General features: G+C 38.0%; 1 protein-coding gene across 4 annotated transcripts in view; it reads left to right on the forward strand.

Moving 5' to 3' along the window:
• The window catches only part of LOC124635872 (neurobeachin), a 369,067-nt gene that overhangs the window by 212,448 nt on the left and 138,206 nt on the right, over window positions 1-18,413 (forward strand). For 2 of the 4 annotated variants that reach the window (XM_047171826.1, XM_047171827.1), the window contains exons 30-38: window positions 2,078-2,188; window positions 2,311-2,419; window positions 2,555-2,658; window positions 2,908-3,109; window positions 3,518-3,753; window positions 3,959-4,110; window positions 4,196-4,346; window positions 5,496-5,634; window positions 7,559-7,695. In XM_047171826.1, the coding sequence (XP_047027782.1) occupies window positions 2,078-2,188; window positions 2,311-2,419; window positions 2,555-2,658; window positions 2,908-3,109; window positions 3,518-3,753; window positions 3,959-4,110; window positions 4,196-4,346; window positions 5,496-5,634; window positions 7,559-7,695 (1,341 nt within the window). Of the gene's footprint in view, window positions 1-90; window positions 148-2,077; window positions 2,189-2,310; window positions 2,420-2,554; window positions 2,659-2,907; window positions 3,116-3,517; window positions 3,754-3,958; window positions 4,111-4,195; window positions 4,347-5,495; window positions 5,635-7,558; window positions 7,696-18,413 lie in introns of all 4 variants that reach the window. The other 2 variants (XM_047171824.1, XM_047171825.1) reach the window with 2 other exon arrangements.

The raw sequence follows: 18,413 nt of genomic DNA on the forward strand, positions 1-18,413 counted from the left end.
TGTAATACAGATCTAGCAACATGTATCAGTCTACTCTAGCTGTTGTCTATTTGGTGTAAATGTAATAAAATATTATTATCTTGTTGTAAGCCTCCAACCGCAAGGTCCAAAACATTGTCTGGGATAACGGTGTCGGTGGTCAATTTGGTTTGTAAACATTCTGATTCAGTGTGAACATGGAATTTAGTGTTGACACTCCTGATTGGTTCTGTAATTCTGGTACATTTCCTTGTATAGTAACATTACTTTTAAGACTTTCTTATAAAATTCCAAAATGTTTGTTAAATTGTATTTGTATTGAAATGCCTTTTTATTTGTTCTGATAAAGAATATTAAAAATGGCGACAAACTTATTCCAGTTCCAATCATGTACACATACTCACAGGCTTGCCACAATACAAACGTAATATTTATCTGAACAACTGACACTTTAGGCTAGCTATGCTCACTCGTAAGTATGATGAACTTGAGCAAAATTCACAAAATGTTACAGCACTCAGCACCAAACACGAAAATATACAGTCACGTGTTAATATTATTATATAAAAATGATTTTATTGAACACAATATACATAGCTCACTCAACTCAATTTATTTATGTATAGCATCAAGTCATTTACAAGTGATATTATGGTATACTGGCAAAGGATATTTCTAACTTTGTCGTTCGTGTGTTTCTCAATATTTTCCACTTTAATGAGTTTGTTTCCTGCATGTGTGTGCTCTGCTTGCTTTTTCACTGATTTTCTTTAAAGCATGGTGTTCACTATAGTTTTGTCCTTTTAATCATTTTCCTTTCACAACATTGTAGATATTATAGTTCGGCCATTCAGAGAATGCGTTCCTGACACGTCGCGATTGAACTGACGACGTAACTACATTCATTGATTATTGATATAATAATGTTGTTTTAATGCTCCTCAATTGTTAAAACGGTAAACAACCAGCAAAAATATTTTTATCGTAACTGCAACGCCATTGCAAAGTTACGTCGTCAGTTCAATCGCGACGTGTCAGGAACGCATTCTCTGAATGGCCGAACTATAACACTGGTCAACAAATTAAATTTTTTTTTTGGTGCAAAGGTGAAATATACAATTTCTTGTAGAATATTTGACACGTAATCAAAGTCCAGAACATAAAGTTGCACTAGCACGTAGGGATTTAGAGATATACCCCTCCTAAAGTACCAAAAACGTGTTTTTTTATGAAATTTGATGTCATTTTTTGGGGACAGAAGAATTATATAGGAATTTCTAACTAAAGCATCATATAGTACTACTTTCCCCGCATTAACCCTATTTTAATTTATATTTTTGCGAGTTTTATTTCCTAATATATACCATTTTATAACTAAAGTGGAGTTTTTTCATACTAACAGGCCAAATAAAATGTAAGGAAGATCGAACTATCGTAGCTGTATACATATTTCATGAAAATTTAAACTCTTAGCGTTCGAAATAAAAATGAATTTCAATCGGGAAGAGTAGTACTATATAATGCTATAGATAGAAACTAAAAAACAATTTTGCTGTCCTTCAAAAAAATCGTCAAATATCGTTAAAAATCGCGTTTTTGGTACTTTAGGAGGGGTATATCTCTAAATCCCTACGTGCTAGTGCAACTTTATGTTCTGGACTTCGATTACGTATCAAATAATCTATAAGAAATAATATATTTCACCTTTGCACCAAAAATGCTGTTGACCAGTGTAATACATTGAAATGAAGGTAAGGTCTGAGTTTCATACAATATTAAGCCATTAGCAGAGTTTTAGTCGGAAATCCCTATTAGCAAGAAAATTCATTGATGAAAAATAGTTATTTCTTCTCGTGTCTTTATTTAATTTGACTAGACCCAATACATTTAGTAAACTCCAATGTTAGACTATTTAAAATTATTGATGTTACAATAATAGTTTGCCGTGTCTGAGTGAGTGCAACTACTTACAATCCTATGTTACCCTAGTACTTCGCTAGCTCCCCTGCGTGTCTAGTCGAGTTAGCTAGGAGTCTTACAGACGTGTAGACGTTTTTTTCTTTGTTTCTATGTGTGTATGACGTATGTGCGTTCGCAGAGTGTGGACTCGATCGAGGACGCGGGATCGTTCCACCTGAACTCGAATGAGACCACCAATAATGACCCGGAGACTTCCAGCGAAATTGCGCTTGATGATAACAAACATCCGGTAAGAATACTTATATTGTTTTATTTTGATTTATAATGTTTATGATACAAATACAATCCTTCTTCTTTTTTACGCCCTTTGTGTCCCTATGTCATGATTATTACTCATTCATAATTTTACAGGTGAGCAATGACGAGTCTTGGACGGACGTGAACTTAAACGAGGACGGTGAGCGCGGCCCTGCTACCATTACTGGTAGAACGAGAGACCACGAGGGAAATATACATGAAGGTGAAATTGATCTTCTGTACATTTACAGTGTAGAGTCTTTCGAAGGAAATTAAAAACAAAAATCCGTTTGGATCAGGAAAATAAAACAGATAATGCAACAAAGTACTGAAATTGTTGCATTTCGTTTAATTTCAGACATAGACAAACAAATTCACATGAGGAACTCGGAGTCTCACCATCATCTCACACAAAGGCATCAGAACAGAAACCTGCAAGCGGCGCAGAGGCATTTACATCCAGTAAGTTGACCTGTACTTGTGTACCTTTCCAAGAACCCCATTCCAATTGGTTATCTATGTATTCTCTTATTGTCACTTAAGCCCTAGTACATTCAATATGATTCTAGTTGGTATTATAATTCAAATTGGCGTTTTTCAACTTCAATTGTATAAGACTTTACTGTAGTTTATTTCCCCTATAGTTTTTTGGTGTACCTTGTAGCTTCCAAATATTTATAGATTTTTATAATCAAACTTTCATTTTTCCAGGACAATGAGACATTAGCAGGTCTGAACGCAATGAACACAAGTATGACAGCTGAAGGCGTGTCCCGCGAGGCGTCTCTGACCCACAAGTTGGAGACAGCCCTAGGCCCCGTCTGTCCCTTACTCCGGGAGATCATGCTGGACTTCGCTCCCTTCCTCTCCAAGACCCTGGTGGGGTCACACGGACAGGAACTGCTTATGGAGGGTAAAGGTACACGGTATTAGGCATGGTAGATGCTTTCTATGCTTCTTATTTATGATAGCTCGGATGATTTGGAGGTGGGAATAGTAATGACCTGAAATTCGATATTTTATTGTAATGAGGAAATTGGTATAAAAAAATAAAGTGAATGATGATAGATGCGAAATTAGGCTTTTAGCTGATATCATCTGGTGAAATTAAAAATGCATGTGTAAATGATGTTAGAAAACTTCTTGTATGGAAAAGTAAAGCTAGATCTATAAGCTGGTGATGTAGAACTTTCGACTGGGCTTTGGTTGTGCTTCTAAATGGTTGGAGTATACAATGAATGGACAAACCGGGAATCATCTACAACCGAGTACACATCACCTTGCCTGACTAAAGTTAGCACATCTGTTTCGTATTCTCCAGGCCTTCAAACCTTCAAGTCCAGTACATCAGTGGTGGAACTGGTGATGCTGCTGTGTTCTCAAGAGTGGCAGAACTCGCTGCAGAAGCACGCGGGACTGGCGTTCATCGAGCTGATCAACGAGGGTCGGCTCCTGTCACATGCCATGAGAGACCACATAGTGAGGGTGGCTAACGAGGCCGAGTTCATACTCAATAGGATGAGAGCTGATGATGTACTTAAACACGCTGATTTTGAGGTGAGGATTTTTATGTTCTTTTTTTTTCTTATTGGAAAATATGCTGCAGAAATTCAGCTTCTGAATGTAAGATATTCGTTTCAATTACGTTTGCCGGGTTTTTTCCTTGGTACGCTAGAAATAAATACCATACCGTGTATTACACTAGGTCATAATGCTCACATAAGATAAGGCATAATTTAGTAATTTTATTGTATTTTTGCAGTGTCTTTGCGCAACGAGTAGCGCAGAGCGAGCGGAGGAAGAGCGCACGTGCGAGCGACTTATAGCAGCCGCGCGTCGCCGCGACCACGCCGCCGCCGCAAGACTGTTAGATAAATTGCGACATGCCGCCTCACATGCTACGCCACATCCTGGGTAAATGCTCACATATTTAAGTGTCGACAACTGCATATTTATATTGAAAAATCTTTAAATAGTTACTGGAATGTTTATTTGACAGTAGTGGCAGTCAATTCTGGAAGCTAGATTCTTGGGAGGACGACGCGCGTCGCCGGAGACGACTCGTGCCCGACCCGCGCGGCCGCCGCCACGTCGCCGCAGCGCTGGCCCGCCCGCACCCCAGCACGCATCACCATGATGCCATACTACAGGTAACTCTAGCTCTTATTGTCTTCTGCGACCCTAGTACTCGACCAACGCAGCTCTCAGTCGTCCGCACCCCAGCACGCACGCATCACTATGATGCCCATAATACAGGTTACTATCTAACTACTTCTGTCTTCTGCGACCCTAGTTTTCTGACGTCCAGGGGCCCGATTCTCCTAAGTTAATAATGTCAAAATCGAATCGCAATACGATCGTAATAGCAGTTTTAACCATATCGGGCATTCTGCTACTAATAAAAGACCAATCGTATTCGATTGACATTTGATTGGTGTGCGATTGGTATGCTATTTTGGTAATTTTGGTCTATACGGTAGTTTGCCGTGCAATCATTTTGCAATCGTAAAACATTTGCAGACAAAATGATTCATTATTGAATGACAGAAAAGATTAAAAACGTTTATTTCAAAGAAAAAATAGCGGAATGCCACATACGCTTCAATAGTAATCGAGTCGGGATTGGATCTCAGTCGAATCGAGTCGAACGTCAATCGAAGGTCGCTTAAGTAAAATTAGGAGAATCGGGCCCCAGTTAACGAGAGTTTATCTAGCCGTTAGCGTTATTGGTTCGATAACTCCTTCAAATGCGTTTCCGAGCAACGCATCTTAAGTTAAACTTAGTTTAAACGGAGTATAACTTAATTGCCCATATTTGGCCGCTTATCTGTCCCATAACTTTATTTCACGTTTAGCTGTCACAAAAAAAAAACACTTTTTAGCTTACTTTCGTCGCGTCGAGTCAGTTTTAGAATAAAGTGGACAAAATTATTAACTAACTAACGAAGATCCAGAGAATTTAGGAACCGGGCACTATAATAATGCCATACTACAGTTAACTCTATGTAGTTCCTACGGTCTTCTGCTCGCCTAGTACTCGACCAACGCAGCTCTCACTCATCCGTACCCCAACGCGCTACCACGACGGCATTCTACAGAAGCTCCTACCCTCTTCTGCGATCTTAGTACTCGATCAAAACGAGATGGCAAAAATTGCAAATATTATTTTTTACTCGCAATTTTAAAGATCGAAAACTCGCAAATCTTTTCACCGGATGATACTGATAAAGTCTCTGATAGCCGAATATCATTATTTGGAGGATTAAAATGTAAATTTAAGTTTGTTTCCTTTAAAATAGGCTACGGAAGAACTGCACTCAAGGATAGCGGCGGGAGGTGCGGGTCGCGGGGCGCAGTTACCGACGACTGCGGCCGCCGAACTCTTAGACGACGCTGAGCTCCTGGTAGATGACAGAGAAATCGATGCCGATCTCACCGGTAAGTAAACAGCCAGAAAAACATTTGATCTTTGGAGCAACTTCTTTGACGTATGCTCTCCTGGTTGGATATAAAATCAGAACGATCCAATTAAGTTTATAGTGGTTTGATAAGCGTTGAGATTATTTACTTTTTCATCCCACCATCTCGGAAAGAGTAGTTTTACCCTTTGATATCTGAGCGCAAAAGTCGTTTTTATCCTCTAGAGCGGCAAAGTGATTAGAATTTAGAACATCGTGTGCAATACTCCATTTGTGACAATCTTGATAAGACTTTTCAAACAAATACATATTAAATAAATAAAATACTGCTTAAAATAATTATTCAATTAATTAAGTATTTTTTATTATTGTTTTTACACAGATTTTTAACGTCGTTTCATTTTTAAAGTGAGTTTTCAAATATGTTAACTTTAATAGGTACGTCTTTTTAATTTGATACTCGTATGTGCGCGCCATTTTGTTTTTTTGCATTTAGTAATTTCCTCGATGAGGTGGGATGAAAAGTTACGTGTTGCACTCGAGTGCAAAGATTTTTCACCTTGTGCTCTTTTGATTCCCTCGCTATCGCTCAGGATTCTAATTATTGAAACACTCGCTACGCTCGTGTTTCAATTTTAGAATCCTTCGCTAGCTCGGTCATCAAAATTGAGCCCGCGGTTAAAAAGCAACTTTGCACTCTTGTATAACAAATAACTATTTATTGTGAGCACAATGGTTTTTGTGTTAAAAGTTGCAAAAAAAATAATATCATTTTTATAGATCATCAGATCCGACCCATTGTCTGTCTTACAACTAAAGCGCCTACTCAAAATATCATGGCAACAGCAATTCACAACTGCGCAGGATGTTGGAGCAACATCGTTTGTGCGCGTTGCTTTTAATAATATTAGTAGGCGCTACCGCTTGGTCATAGCTCATAGAAGATGTGTTTGACTTAGTATTAAAACGATCCTGACGTGAACTGAGTGCTTAGTGCGAGTTTTCGTGAATTTTTTTACGGACTCACATGAGAGCGCGTATACTAAGATTTGTATGCAGTGTTGCCAACTTAGTGGATTTTCCACTAATACTGGTGGTTTAAGTCCCCTATTTAGTGGCGAAATGTTGAAAGTACTGCGGGTCAAGTAGCGAAATGTAAGTTTTGTGGTACAACTTTAAGGAGTTACTATGGAGATTTGAAGTCTCACGGAATGTCAAAAAAGCATCTACAAAACAAAAAGGTGAACGACTACTATATAATTATATTAAGTACTCATTCATTGGTCAAATGCGTAACTAAACAATTTGTGAAACTACTACGCCGATTATAATTTGTGAAGGATTCGGATCGGGTCGGATGAATTGCTAAACAGATGTAATGCTTTGTCTGTTTTAATTTTCTATCGTTGCCGAGTTACATCTTTGGATGATTAAATTGTTTTAGGTTACAATAAAATATAAACAATATTTTTTTAGTGGTGAATTTGGTGATTTTAAGTGTGGGATAAATTTTTGTTAGTGGTTTTCTGGTGGTTTTAAAAGTTGACTCTGGTGGTAAGCTTCTACAACTGTTGGCAACACTGTTTGTATGGAACAAAAACAGGTTCCAATTTTTGACACTAGGTGGAGCTGTTTTTGTTCCATACAAATCTTAGTATACGCGCTCTCATGTGAGTCCGTAAAAAAATTCACGAAAACTCGCACTAAGCACTCTGTATGACTGGTGAAAAATTATGTAGGTACAGTTTCAACGCTTTAGTTAAATTTTACTTTATGAAATGTACTTGTTCGTCTTTTGTATTCCTATATTCGGAGCGGATTGAGCACCTTTCTAACAGTGACAGTTGGTTCAGTCGTTCCTATTCTATACAAACAAGCAATCATATTTTTCCTCTATCTATATAGTCATTTACAGCGTCCCTTTAATATGTGGACTCTTGCAGGTCCAGTTAACATAAGTACGAAGGCTCGACTAGTGGCTCCAGGGCTGGTGGCGCCGGGCACCGTTTCGCTCACCTCCACAGAACTATACTTCGAAGTGGATGAAGAGGACCCGGAGTATAAGAAGATTGACCCTGAGGTAGGTACTCTTCTGCCGGGGCTGTGGGTTGTTCGAAAGAGATACCGCGGCCCTGGTACATAAATGGCCTATGACGGAACACGACGGTTTTTAGTCAGTAAGAGTCTGACACTCCCTCACCGCTGCTAACCCACAGCGGGAGGGGGGGTCATTTGATGATTTTTGACGTCGGAAAAAAAAAAGGTAGGTACTCTTGTAACTGTAGCTGTTGGTGAACTATATTGTGAGTCTGAACTGGTATAATTCACGCCATACCTATATAATGGCTCGCAACGAACTTTGAAGCAAAGGTTCACCTACATATGTGCCTAATCCCTTCAGAAAGCTCCGCTGATACCCAAAAATGATTTCTGCGCAGCGACTTCCGCAGTGTTTTCGGATAATATAAAGGCTTCAGGATAAGCGGATTCATTACTTACTAGGTTTTCAGGTTATTAATTACAGCCGAAGATTGTATATTCTTCGTTAATTACATGTTACTATCAGTACAATTCCAGAGCGGTATTACTGCAATGAAAGTTAATAGTACGAGATTGCCATTTCTAACTCGTCTTTCTATAGGTTAGTAAGGACAGAACCTGCTGTTTTAACTACAAACATGGCAATTCAGTCTGAACTTAGAATGCAAAACACTATGTATTTAGATTGGAATATGCTAAGCATTTTAAACTGATCAATGTTTTTTCTTTGTTTGGAAATAACAATATTGTATTAAATGCAAAAACGTTAGCGAGATGTTTACGGTAATTGTATACGGTAAATTATAAAGTTTACTCTGTATCAGTTAGGTCCATTCACAAAAGTAATCGGAGATAATATGGAACTTGATAAAGAGAATCAAGAATTAGGTACTTTAGGGACTTCGATAACATAATGGCCATTAAAGATAAAGATAAAGATAAAGATAAAGATAAATTTATTCGCAAATATGGGTACAATACAGGTGACACAGATACATTACAATAGTTCAGCCATTCAGCCATTTCAACAGATTATGCAATTTTATACGTTTTACACTTACCTTCGACAGTAAATTACTTTTATTACGCATGTGCGAATAAGCGGTGTTTCAATAATTGTATGAATATTTGAATTATTCTGGCAAATATTACATACAACATACGTGGGAGACTGGATTTTGGCCTTTAGACACTTATCTATTAAAGACTATCTAATCCATCTAAACAAAACGTAAAAATGAAATAATAGCCCATATAAATAAGTTACAACAATTATAATATAAATTAACTTTATATCTTATTAACAAAAACCATACAATAAATCGTGTGCCCCACCGCTATAAAAACATAATCTCTTTCTTCCAAATCTATTACACAATAATATAAATTATATGTGAAGTTGAGACAATCGCTTGACAAAACTGCCTTCAAATAAGGTGCGACGTAAAACCTCTGTTTTGTTATTTATTAAACCTCTTGTGTATCCAAGGAGTAGTAAAATGAAAATTATATCGTCTCATATCTAAACCTAACTGTCATAATCACCGAATCAAAATTTAGACAAGATTCAACTTTAATTCCTAAAACTTTAAGTTGAAAATGAATTGTACGAATCAGGAGTAAGGATGTTCGTGATTTGTTTCGGGTGAGATATCGATATTGCGTATAGTGGTGTAATATAGCCGGGTAACCGAATATAAGGCACTTAGACGCGCGGACAATGCGGCCCCGCGGTGCCTATCGCGCGGGCGCCACGATAGTGCTGCGCGTTGTCGATATTGTTAATGTTCGATAATTTACATATAATTAACTGTCATAATTTCGTATTCATTCTATACTTTAATACTTACTGCCTTATGTTTATTTACCATTATGAACTTATCTGCAATTGAAACTTATAAAAGAATTTTTACCGTCGTCGTTTAATATACCTTGGTATGTTGTAGGTAGGGCTGCCATCCGTCCGGGTTTCCCCGGATTTGTCCTCGTTTGGAGGCCGTCCGGGGGCCGTCCGGGCGGGGTTTCAAGAAGTGTCCGGGGAAAACCCGGACATTTTTCACAGGGTCGTCTTAACCTATCTATGGTGCAGGGTATGCGAATAACCCGGGCGCCGCAGAGCGCCCACGCCAACGCCATACAGGCCTAGAGCTAGCAGATTTCAGAGGACGATCACTCGATTTGAGAGGATAAGAAGTCATAGGTACAGGTTTTTCAATAACAATCGTTAAATCCACCAACCAAGCCAATTCCTAGCCTGCCCCGCCTTTATTAACTACGAGTGGAAAACATAATATACATGAGATTGCTTGCCTTGTATGGAAGTTTAACCTTGTAAAATTACAAATAGACAAGCATTTGCTGCAGAAGTCGAAGTGTCCCAAAACTCAAAAATTTTCGCGCCCGCTTCGCTCGCGGCTTCTTTTCTTGGCACAATTTTTTTTTTAAGATTCAAAAAATTTTGCGCTCGCTTCGCTTGCGGCTTCTTCACTTTGCGGATTTTTTTTATTATATTTAGTGACCCAAAACTCAAAAATTTTCGCACTTCACTTTGCAGTTATTTCTATTTTTCAACATTTTTTTGTCTAGCCTATCAAAAATGTAGCGCCGTTTTAAAGTCCTATTACTAACAAGAAGGTAACTCCCAGTTTCCATATGAGCTTTCTTATTTATGACCTTCGAAATACATTAAGTCACAATCTTTTAATACTAGGTACTATATGAGCTAGAGACGGCCCTGACTTTTCATGTAAGGAAGCACCTCATTGAATTTAAGTATATGGTAATATTGAAAATTAGGTCTTGTTTTGTTTAAAAAAAATCGGACTCGTCCGGGGAAAAAATGCGATTTACGGCAAATGTCCGGGTTTTTTTAAATGTTTGTCCGGGTTTTTCGAAATTCGAAATAGCAGCCCTAGTTGTAGGTTTAGTAGGTATACTATATCTGACACTCTTTCATTGGTGATCAGAAAAAGTCATTCTTAAGACGATTCTTTGCGAATTTTTTGAAAAGTATAATTCTAAGCTTATCGAGTTTCCCTAAGCATCAGCAATATCGATAGACTGAGTCGTGCCTACGTGTCGTTGTGTGGGGCGATGGTCGTGCTCGACAGCGGGACAATGGCGCCCCGCCGCGCTCCGCGTGCCGCCCGCGCCGGGGGGCGGGAGCGATCTGCGTGCGCGCATACCTATGCACTCGTCTGGTCACATGGCTACATGTAATCACTGTTAATTCCTAATTAAAGCCGTGATGGACGTTGTATTTGTGATGTTTGAATAGAGGTGTTGATTCCCAATTTAAACGTAGTAACTATCTTAGTAAATGACTACGGCCTTATGAGGTCAGTAAATGGGGCTATCTAAAACTGATTTTTTTTTTTAATCGGTTAAATAGTTACATATACCGCGTTTAACAAACATAACAAACAACATCTTCGGCTTTGTAATATATATTACAAAGCTGAAGTATAATTAGTAGGTATAGATAAAAGTAGAATACCTTGACATCACTACAGCACATAAAAATTAAATTATGCATCGCAGCAGTAGTGAATCGATCATTATAACATTAATTGTATAAAATAAACGTATAATCAATAATTTGCACTATTTACCATATTTAACGCACCACATATAAATGAAGGCATCGATCCGCTGCCCGGGTGACGTTACATATGCTATAGGCTCCAAGTGAATAGAGTTAGCGAGATAAGTCCACTTTTGATTGTTGCTTAGCAGAGCCCTATACAACTAGAATTGTAGATCAATACGACATCGTTTATCTCTTGCGCACAATGAGACAGAGAGAGTATGTCTAAGCAGGGTAATTATTTATTCTCTGCGAGAGAGTAACATAAAAGGAGACTAAATTATTAGAAAATCTTTCGTCTAAAAAATATATGAGAATAAAGTTTAAGAATTAAATAACGTTTTTAAATATAAACTTGCGACAAGAAAGCAACGTGACAGTCGCTCCTCTCGTCGTTTGCACCACAACGCTATTATCGAAACTGTATCCGAGATATTATTTACTGCGACTAATTTAACCGATTTCAAAGATAGTAAATTGAATTCGTAATGGGGCATTTTATTTATTTATGCTAATATACCGTTTTAATTAACCGTGTCGTGTTTATAGTCTGTGCGAGTGGGACAAAAAATGCGTTCACAGTCGGAATCCTGGGTATGCCTGACGTGGTACCAACGACAACGATTTATTGGTGCATATTTCATAATTAAACTTTTGATAAATTAATGGTTGCCTTTTTTAGTAAAGCTTTTTATGTAAATGGAAATTGTGTTCTGGGTGGCAATGGGAAAAATGTTGTGAATGTTTCTGTCTAAGACTAAGCAGTTTTTACATGCATGCAGTGCAAGCATAATTAATTTTGAATTAGGGACAATATTATATTAGTCTGATCATTAAATATGTGTCCTTTTCAAATTATTCCATCTTTGTAACTAGTCATATGTATAATTTTCACTTTCAAATAAGACTCGTCACGTTCACGTACCTTTCCCAATCCATTTAATAGTAGGATACAGGCTTAATTCTCATAATATTGCAAGTGTGTTGAGCCATATAATTACAAAGACATAATTAAACTCATAACCTACAAGTTAATCGCAGATATTTTACCACCATTTCATTTGCAATAACTTACCTATCGTATGGGTTATAGTTCGGCCATTCAGAGAATGCGTTCCTGACACGTCGCGATTGAACTGACGACGTAACTTTGCAATGGCGTTGCAGTTACGATAAAAATATTTTTGCTGGTTGTTTACCGTTTTAACAATTGAGGAGCATTAAAACAACATTATTATATCAATAATCAATGAATGTTATTACGTCGTCAGTTCAATCGCGACGTGTCAGGAACGCATTCTCTGAATGGCCGAACTATAGTGTGTACCTACTTATTGTATAATTTTTATTCAAATTGACATTGGGTCTCAGACTTATCGAATCTTTTAGCATTAAAATGACAGGAACAATTGATGGTTAAAAACAAACCATAGAACAGGTCTTGAAATCAGACATAGAGAGATACAGCTTCAGAGACAGATAGACAGCTCTATATCTATTGATTGATTTCACAAGTACCAGGACGTCATAAGATGTCAGGAAGTATTCCGTGCCGTTCTCACGTCATCGATGACGGAGGCTCCACGGCAGCCACGGCAGCACATAAATAAATATATTACTCCATTCTGACAGCTCCCAGCGTAACTGACACGTGTCATGATACTCCTCAAATTTATTAGTCCATTGTCAAAAGGGTTTTCAACTCTATAGGAGAGAGCTCAGAGTTTAATTTCAATTGTGCATCATGTGTCGGATTTGTATCTCAGTGTCTACCTGTCACTCCAACATTCTATTTAATGTTTGATTATGAAAAGCGATAAGGATTTGCTGACGTTAGGACTTCGGTGATATTTCTGTAACAAGGAAGGACTTTTGTATTTATTTCCGATAGATTATTGCAAAAGTATTGATCTTCATACCCATTGATATATTTATTGTTTTAATGGATTGCTAATAAGTAAGCATTAACATGCAATATAATTTCTTAACATGTTTTTTAATCGTACTAGATTATACAAGCAGTTTAAATAATGGGGGTTCCATGTTCGTTATTCTTTACATTGTGTTTATAGCTTTTCTTCTAGTTTCTGTAATTCATTAATTATTCAATTTTATAAAACAGAAATAGGAACCACCTTGCTCATTTGAATTGGCCCAGACAGTTGCTTGATTTATTTAATGTTATTAACATGTAATTTATTGTGAGCCGTTTATTGATTATAAATTTCGCCTGGCCGTATCCATACTAACATAGCTATGGCCATATATTGTTCCGTTGGTCTGTCTGTCAGTGGCGATTCCTGCCTTATTTACAACCGGTGTACGTTGCATGTAAGAATTTAGGCGCCAGATGTCGACTCGATAAGCCGGCCCCCGCTGTGCGTCTCCGATTTATTGATAGATAGCGTTGCTCATCACTAGTCGTTACTGTGTGAAGTACCGTACCTTCTTATGATTTCATGTTTAATTGTATAGGATAGTATCTTGTTACTTGATATTGTGCATGTTTAGATGGTCATCGTTGATTTAGTTACTCAGACAATACTTAAATAGAATAACACACAAATAATTACTTCACACGACGAACGACAGGAAAATAAAAAATACAATATTCCTCCACTGTTTCTAAAAAAGTTTTTTTTTAATAAAATGATTTATGTATTTATGCTCGTAACGTACGCTCTATTTGGAGTGACTCATAAATAACGGTCCACTAATAAATAAATCACAGAAATTGTTTTTAATTAGTCACCAGAAGCAATAGAGCATGCATCAGCCGAGAATAATTACCAGGGTCGCATACCGCGCGAGGAGTTCAGACATTCCGGGCATCCGGCGAAGTCCCGCGGGCGCCGTACCAGCTCTAATTGCCGCCATCGGAGCGCTAACGGCGGGGCGGATCTCACAGAACGCTTCCTAATTGATGCTACACTGAAAAACTAGCCGAAAAAATCCTCTCATATGTTTCTGGTTACACTAGGAAATGGAATGGCTTAATACGTCTCGTGGGATTCCGTTTCCTAATTTGTTACGACTGGCAATAATATCTTTAAACATGCATAATATCGAAGTGTTCCGACGTATTTATTGGATGTCTCATTAATTCAAACAATGTCTAAAACTGTTTTTGAATACCTGCATATTATATAATAAAGCACTTTAAGTTTGATGACATATTACATTGAAGATTTGCTAGATGACCTCAGTATTAAGTCGTTGTCATTTCGTAATAAATGATTGTTTTTTGGCCACGATGACCTTCTCTTTTCCAAGGTTACTCTATCGATTAGGTACTGACACATAAAGCAAGTAAGGATAAAAATATCCCGACCGCAGGACTGTTGTTGCGGCACGCGAGCAAGTTTGCCCGTTTAGCAAAACAAAAAACGCCCTATCTGTCGGTATATTATTCGACGCGAACACGCTAGCACAGTAAAACAGAATCGTTATGGCTGCCCCGTGACACTTGTGTTTATTTTATAAAATTCAATTCGGGAAGCTTGGACGAGGCAGGAGGTTGATGTTGTCATACAATAAACTATTCCCCTGCTGTTATAGATTCGTTTTCGGAGGCCTCCAATGCAATCATGATCTAAGCTCTAGCGTCGAACTCCTCAACTGATGCAAATTATAATCGCAACGTCCGGAGCTATCAGTCCGTCATAACGTAGAATCTGATGTGACAGTCATTCAAAGCGCACTTTCACAGTCCGCACACCTCCGCCGAATGACAATGTAACATGTATTAGTGAAATATGTACCAACTTCAGGCGCCGACATTGAGGCACGTACCACTGTGAACAAAAAACACAATGGACAATAAACTACAAGCGTGCAATATCAAAATAAAGTCATCTTTGTACGTGATAGGAAAGCAATACGATATTATAAGTGGACATGCTAAATGTTCCAGGAAATTGTAGCTGGAATATGGGAACTGGTACTATGTACTGTCGCGGTGTTACATTCTTGCGTACGTAATGTTCTCACAATCAATTTCGTTACACGTGGAAATTCAGCTGTTGTTAGAATTCACGAAATATTTTCTGCACTACCAATATAGAATGTAAATGGTTCTATTGTGGTACGACAAAGGAGTAATGGTACATTTAGCGATAACTCCCAGGAAATGTGTGAGTTAAGAGGCTCTATCATGAAAGGTACCGTTAGAGGCCTTGTAACCTCAAGGGGGTATTTTGCATCAGTTGGGCAATTTGGCGAGAGCGCGTGCGTGCCCGCGGCCGCACGGCGGGTGGGCCTCTGCTTGCCTACTCACCATACCTGCTATCCTATGATTGCCTGGTATCTGATTGAAAGATTTGCTGTTGTTAAGAACATTAAAATGAAATACTGGCAGTCGAGATAGTTTAGTTTCCCTAGCTTTACGTCATGCAATTTATCTTTCCAATTCTGTCGTGTCCTCTCTCATTAAAATAAACAATTTAAATATTCAGCTTTGCAAATCGGTTTGTTGATTCCGATATGAATGAATGTTGATCTTAAAACTGATTCGAATCTTATGCTAATTCACAATTCGGTAGTCGTTTATCAATGTCAACTCATTAAACGGAGTCTTGGTTCGTGAGCACCTCGTTGACTATCTAAGTCTTATTAGACGTATTTTAATTACTGATGGTACCGGTAGCGACTACTGTATTGGTTTTGCCACAGAATCAATCACGGCATTTAATGAGCGGTGTCTATTTAATACGGCTTGTTACCAGGCGGGCAGAAGCGGCGCGACGGTATGCTTCCCATCAATTGCCCGTCAGTTGTTATCCTGCATTCTTTTGAGCTCATTACTCATTATTAGATGTAGCTACCGTTACTGTAGATGCGACTTAAGAACGAATAGATTTCCAATGATAGATTCTAGTGGTGTGTTTAGTCATTAGGCAAAGTTTGCATAAAGGAGTAGTGCTATTTCATCACTTTAATTTATTCTTCTTGAGAATCTGACATACCTACACTACAGAAAAAACTTTCTATATAAACTTGAGTAACTATCTATATTAATTAATCAATCTGATTTATTGTTTATCTTTATGATGTACATAAATTATGTTGTTATTGAATATTTTTCTGATTAAGCGCTGCATTCCTTTCTAACTAAACCTACCTAAAGCGTGTGAGTCCAATTAGGTGATCAAAACTCATTTATCGATAATATATACGAATTGAACGCAATCCGTGACGATTAAAACTCCGATCTTCATAATCCTCGCCTACAAATGTCTAATTTAATATGCATTTCTAAAATAAACATGTATTAATAAATACACATTGAACGTATCGTAAAAATGCCACCTCTGCTACTCTTTGAATTCTGTGAGAGGTCTGTAATTGGTAATTTATATGTAAAACGTTGCGCGGGCGGCGGTGTGCGTCAATCATACAGCGAGCGTGAGCGCACCACGATTAATGACAAACAAATAAAACATATCTTGTTACTTTGAACCGTGTAAAAATGTACTTCTTTTGGAACAAAAACTTAAAAGGAATCAGCAGAATTACAATGTCAATAATCGTTTTACCATCACAGTATCGAAATTCCAGTGTAATTGAACTATAGAAATAGTCAGACTATTAGAGTAATTAATTTAACACCTTGGCCAATGACTCGCATTACTGTAATATGTAACTGCCTATAAAGTTTTGCTCTCCTAATACGTCAGGCGTCAAAAATGCAATTTGAAAACGAATTTATTGCCGTTCAAATATATCAAACATGGCTAATTGATATCGGTTAAATTGGTCATAACTGGGGTCTTGGGCCATTCGTCGGCCATTCACGAATCAATAAAAACTGGACAGGCGCCGTTTTTATGACCCCATACAACAATAATAAAACTTAGCTGGGATCTCGTTAGTTAGCTTGCTTTTAAATGTTTCGTTTTTTATTGTGACGCTTCCATCGAACAAGTGGGAATTGTTGGCTTTTGCTGCCTTCTGAGGAAATTGGGGCACGCGGTCTCCTAATATTGCCTATTATTTTATCGTGTCGCCTAAGCACGAGAGATGTTTTGGTGGCAAATAATGTTCAAACTTTCTCATTTTTTTTTTATCATATGGTGATACAAACTACCATAGTAAGAGTTCTTAAAAGGAAAAGACCCTGTCACCACTTAGTACAATAAACAACATTAATATATTCACCCGTTTGTCCCTAAATATGTGTCACCCCATCTAATTAGAGGACGCACATTTACATAGGTAACATCGGAACGAGCCGTTACTTGCTGTAGAGTGCAATGTATTGACAGCAGATGCAATATCGACTGTCCCCGATTGTACTGCCGATAACTGACAGTTAGCACTCTTGTCCTCGCTCGAATATTTTACAGGTGCCCCTTAAACTGGCTTAATGGGGTATGACGGACTTTTGAAATATTCGTTGGAAACCACAGTCATTTTGTTTTATGGAGCTGAGTGAGGTAAATATGTACCTACTAAATAGACAGATTGATCTTTTCAAATTCAAGTGCCATAGGATCTCGCTAACTATACAAACAACGATCTCAACAACATTAACCCTTACGATCGTTTATTAATTTATATGTTGTTTTAACATTCTAAGGAATGTCAGTGTACGCCGCGGGGAATTCGACTCCACTTTTTTTATTTGAACAAGTTTAAGAAAAAAGTCAAAACTGGATGTTAAAGGAGGATGATGGATGATGAAGGCACGGCGGGGGCGGGACGGACCATTAAAAAACAATAAGGCATAGGCGCCCAGTGTCCAACACAATTTGTTCGCGTAGCCACTCATCTTTATAAGACCAGTGACTCACTCGCGTGTCAATTTGCATCTAATAGTGTCCAGAATAGAGTTTGGAATCACTTGGCCTGGAAAGGTCTATCCTAGTTTTGACAATGAAAATTGCCTTTGACAGGTAAATTGTTAATTTGATTTTAATTGAGGAGTAACACGTTTCGTGTGCTCGTTCCCCGTGTATGCGTGCGTTGTGCCCGTAGTAAGAGAATAGTTAGGAGTCACGACATTCTCACATAGTTCTCGTTTATGGTGACCGACAAGCGTTTCCTCGGATATTTGCTTGAGACACGACTTCGCAGCACGTCGACACTAAAACGATATGGCTGTTCTACATTGTTTATGAATGACAACAATTTATTCTCACAGTTACGCAGTAAAAACTTTATCATTGAATTTA

Source organism: Helicoverpa zea, chromosome 13 (genome assembly GCF_022581195.2).
Source record: "Helicoverpa zea isolate HzStark_Cry1AcR chromosome 13, ilHelZeax1.1, whole genome shotgun sequence".
NCBI classification, from domain to species: Eukaryota; Metazoa; Arthropoda; class Insecta; order Lepidoptera; family Noctuidae; genus Helicoverpa; species Helicoverpa zea.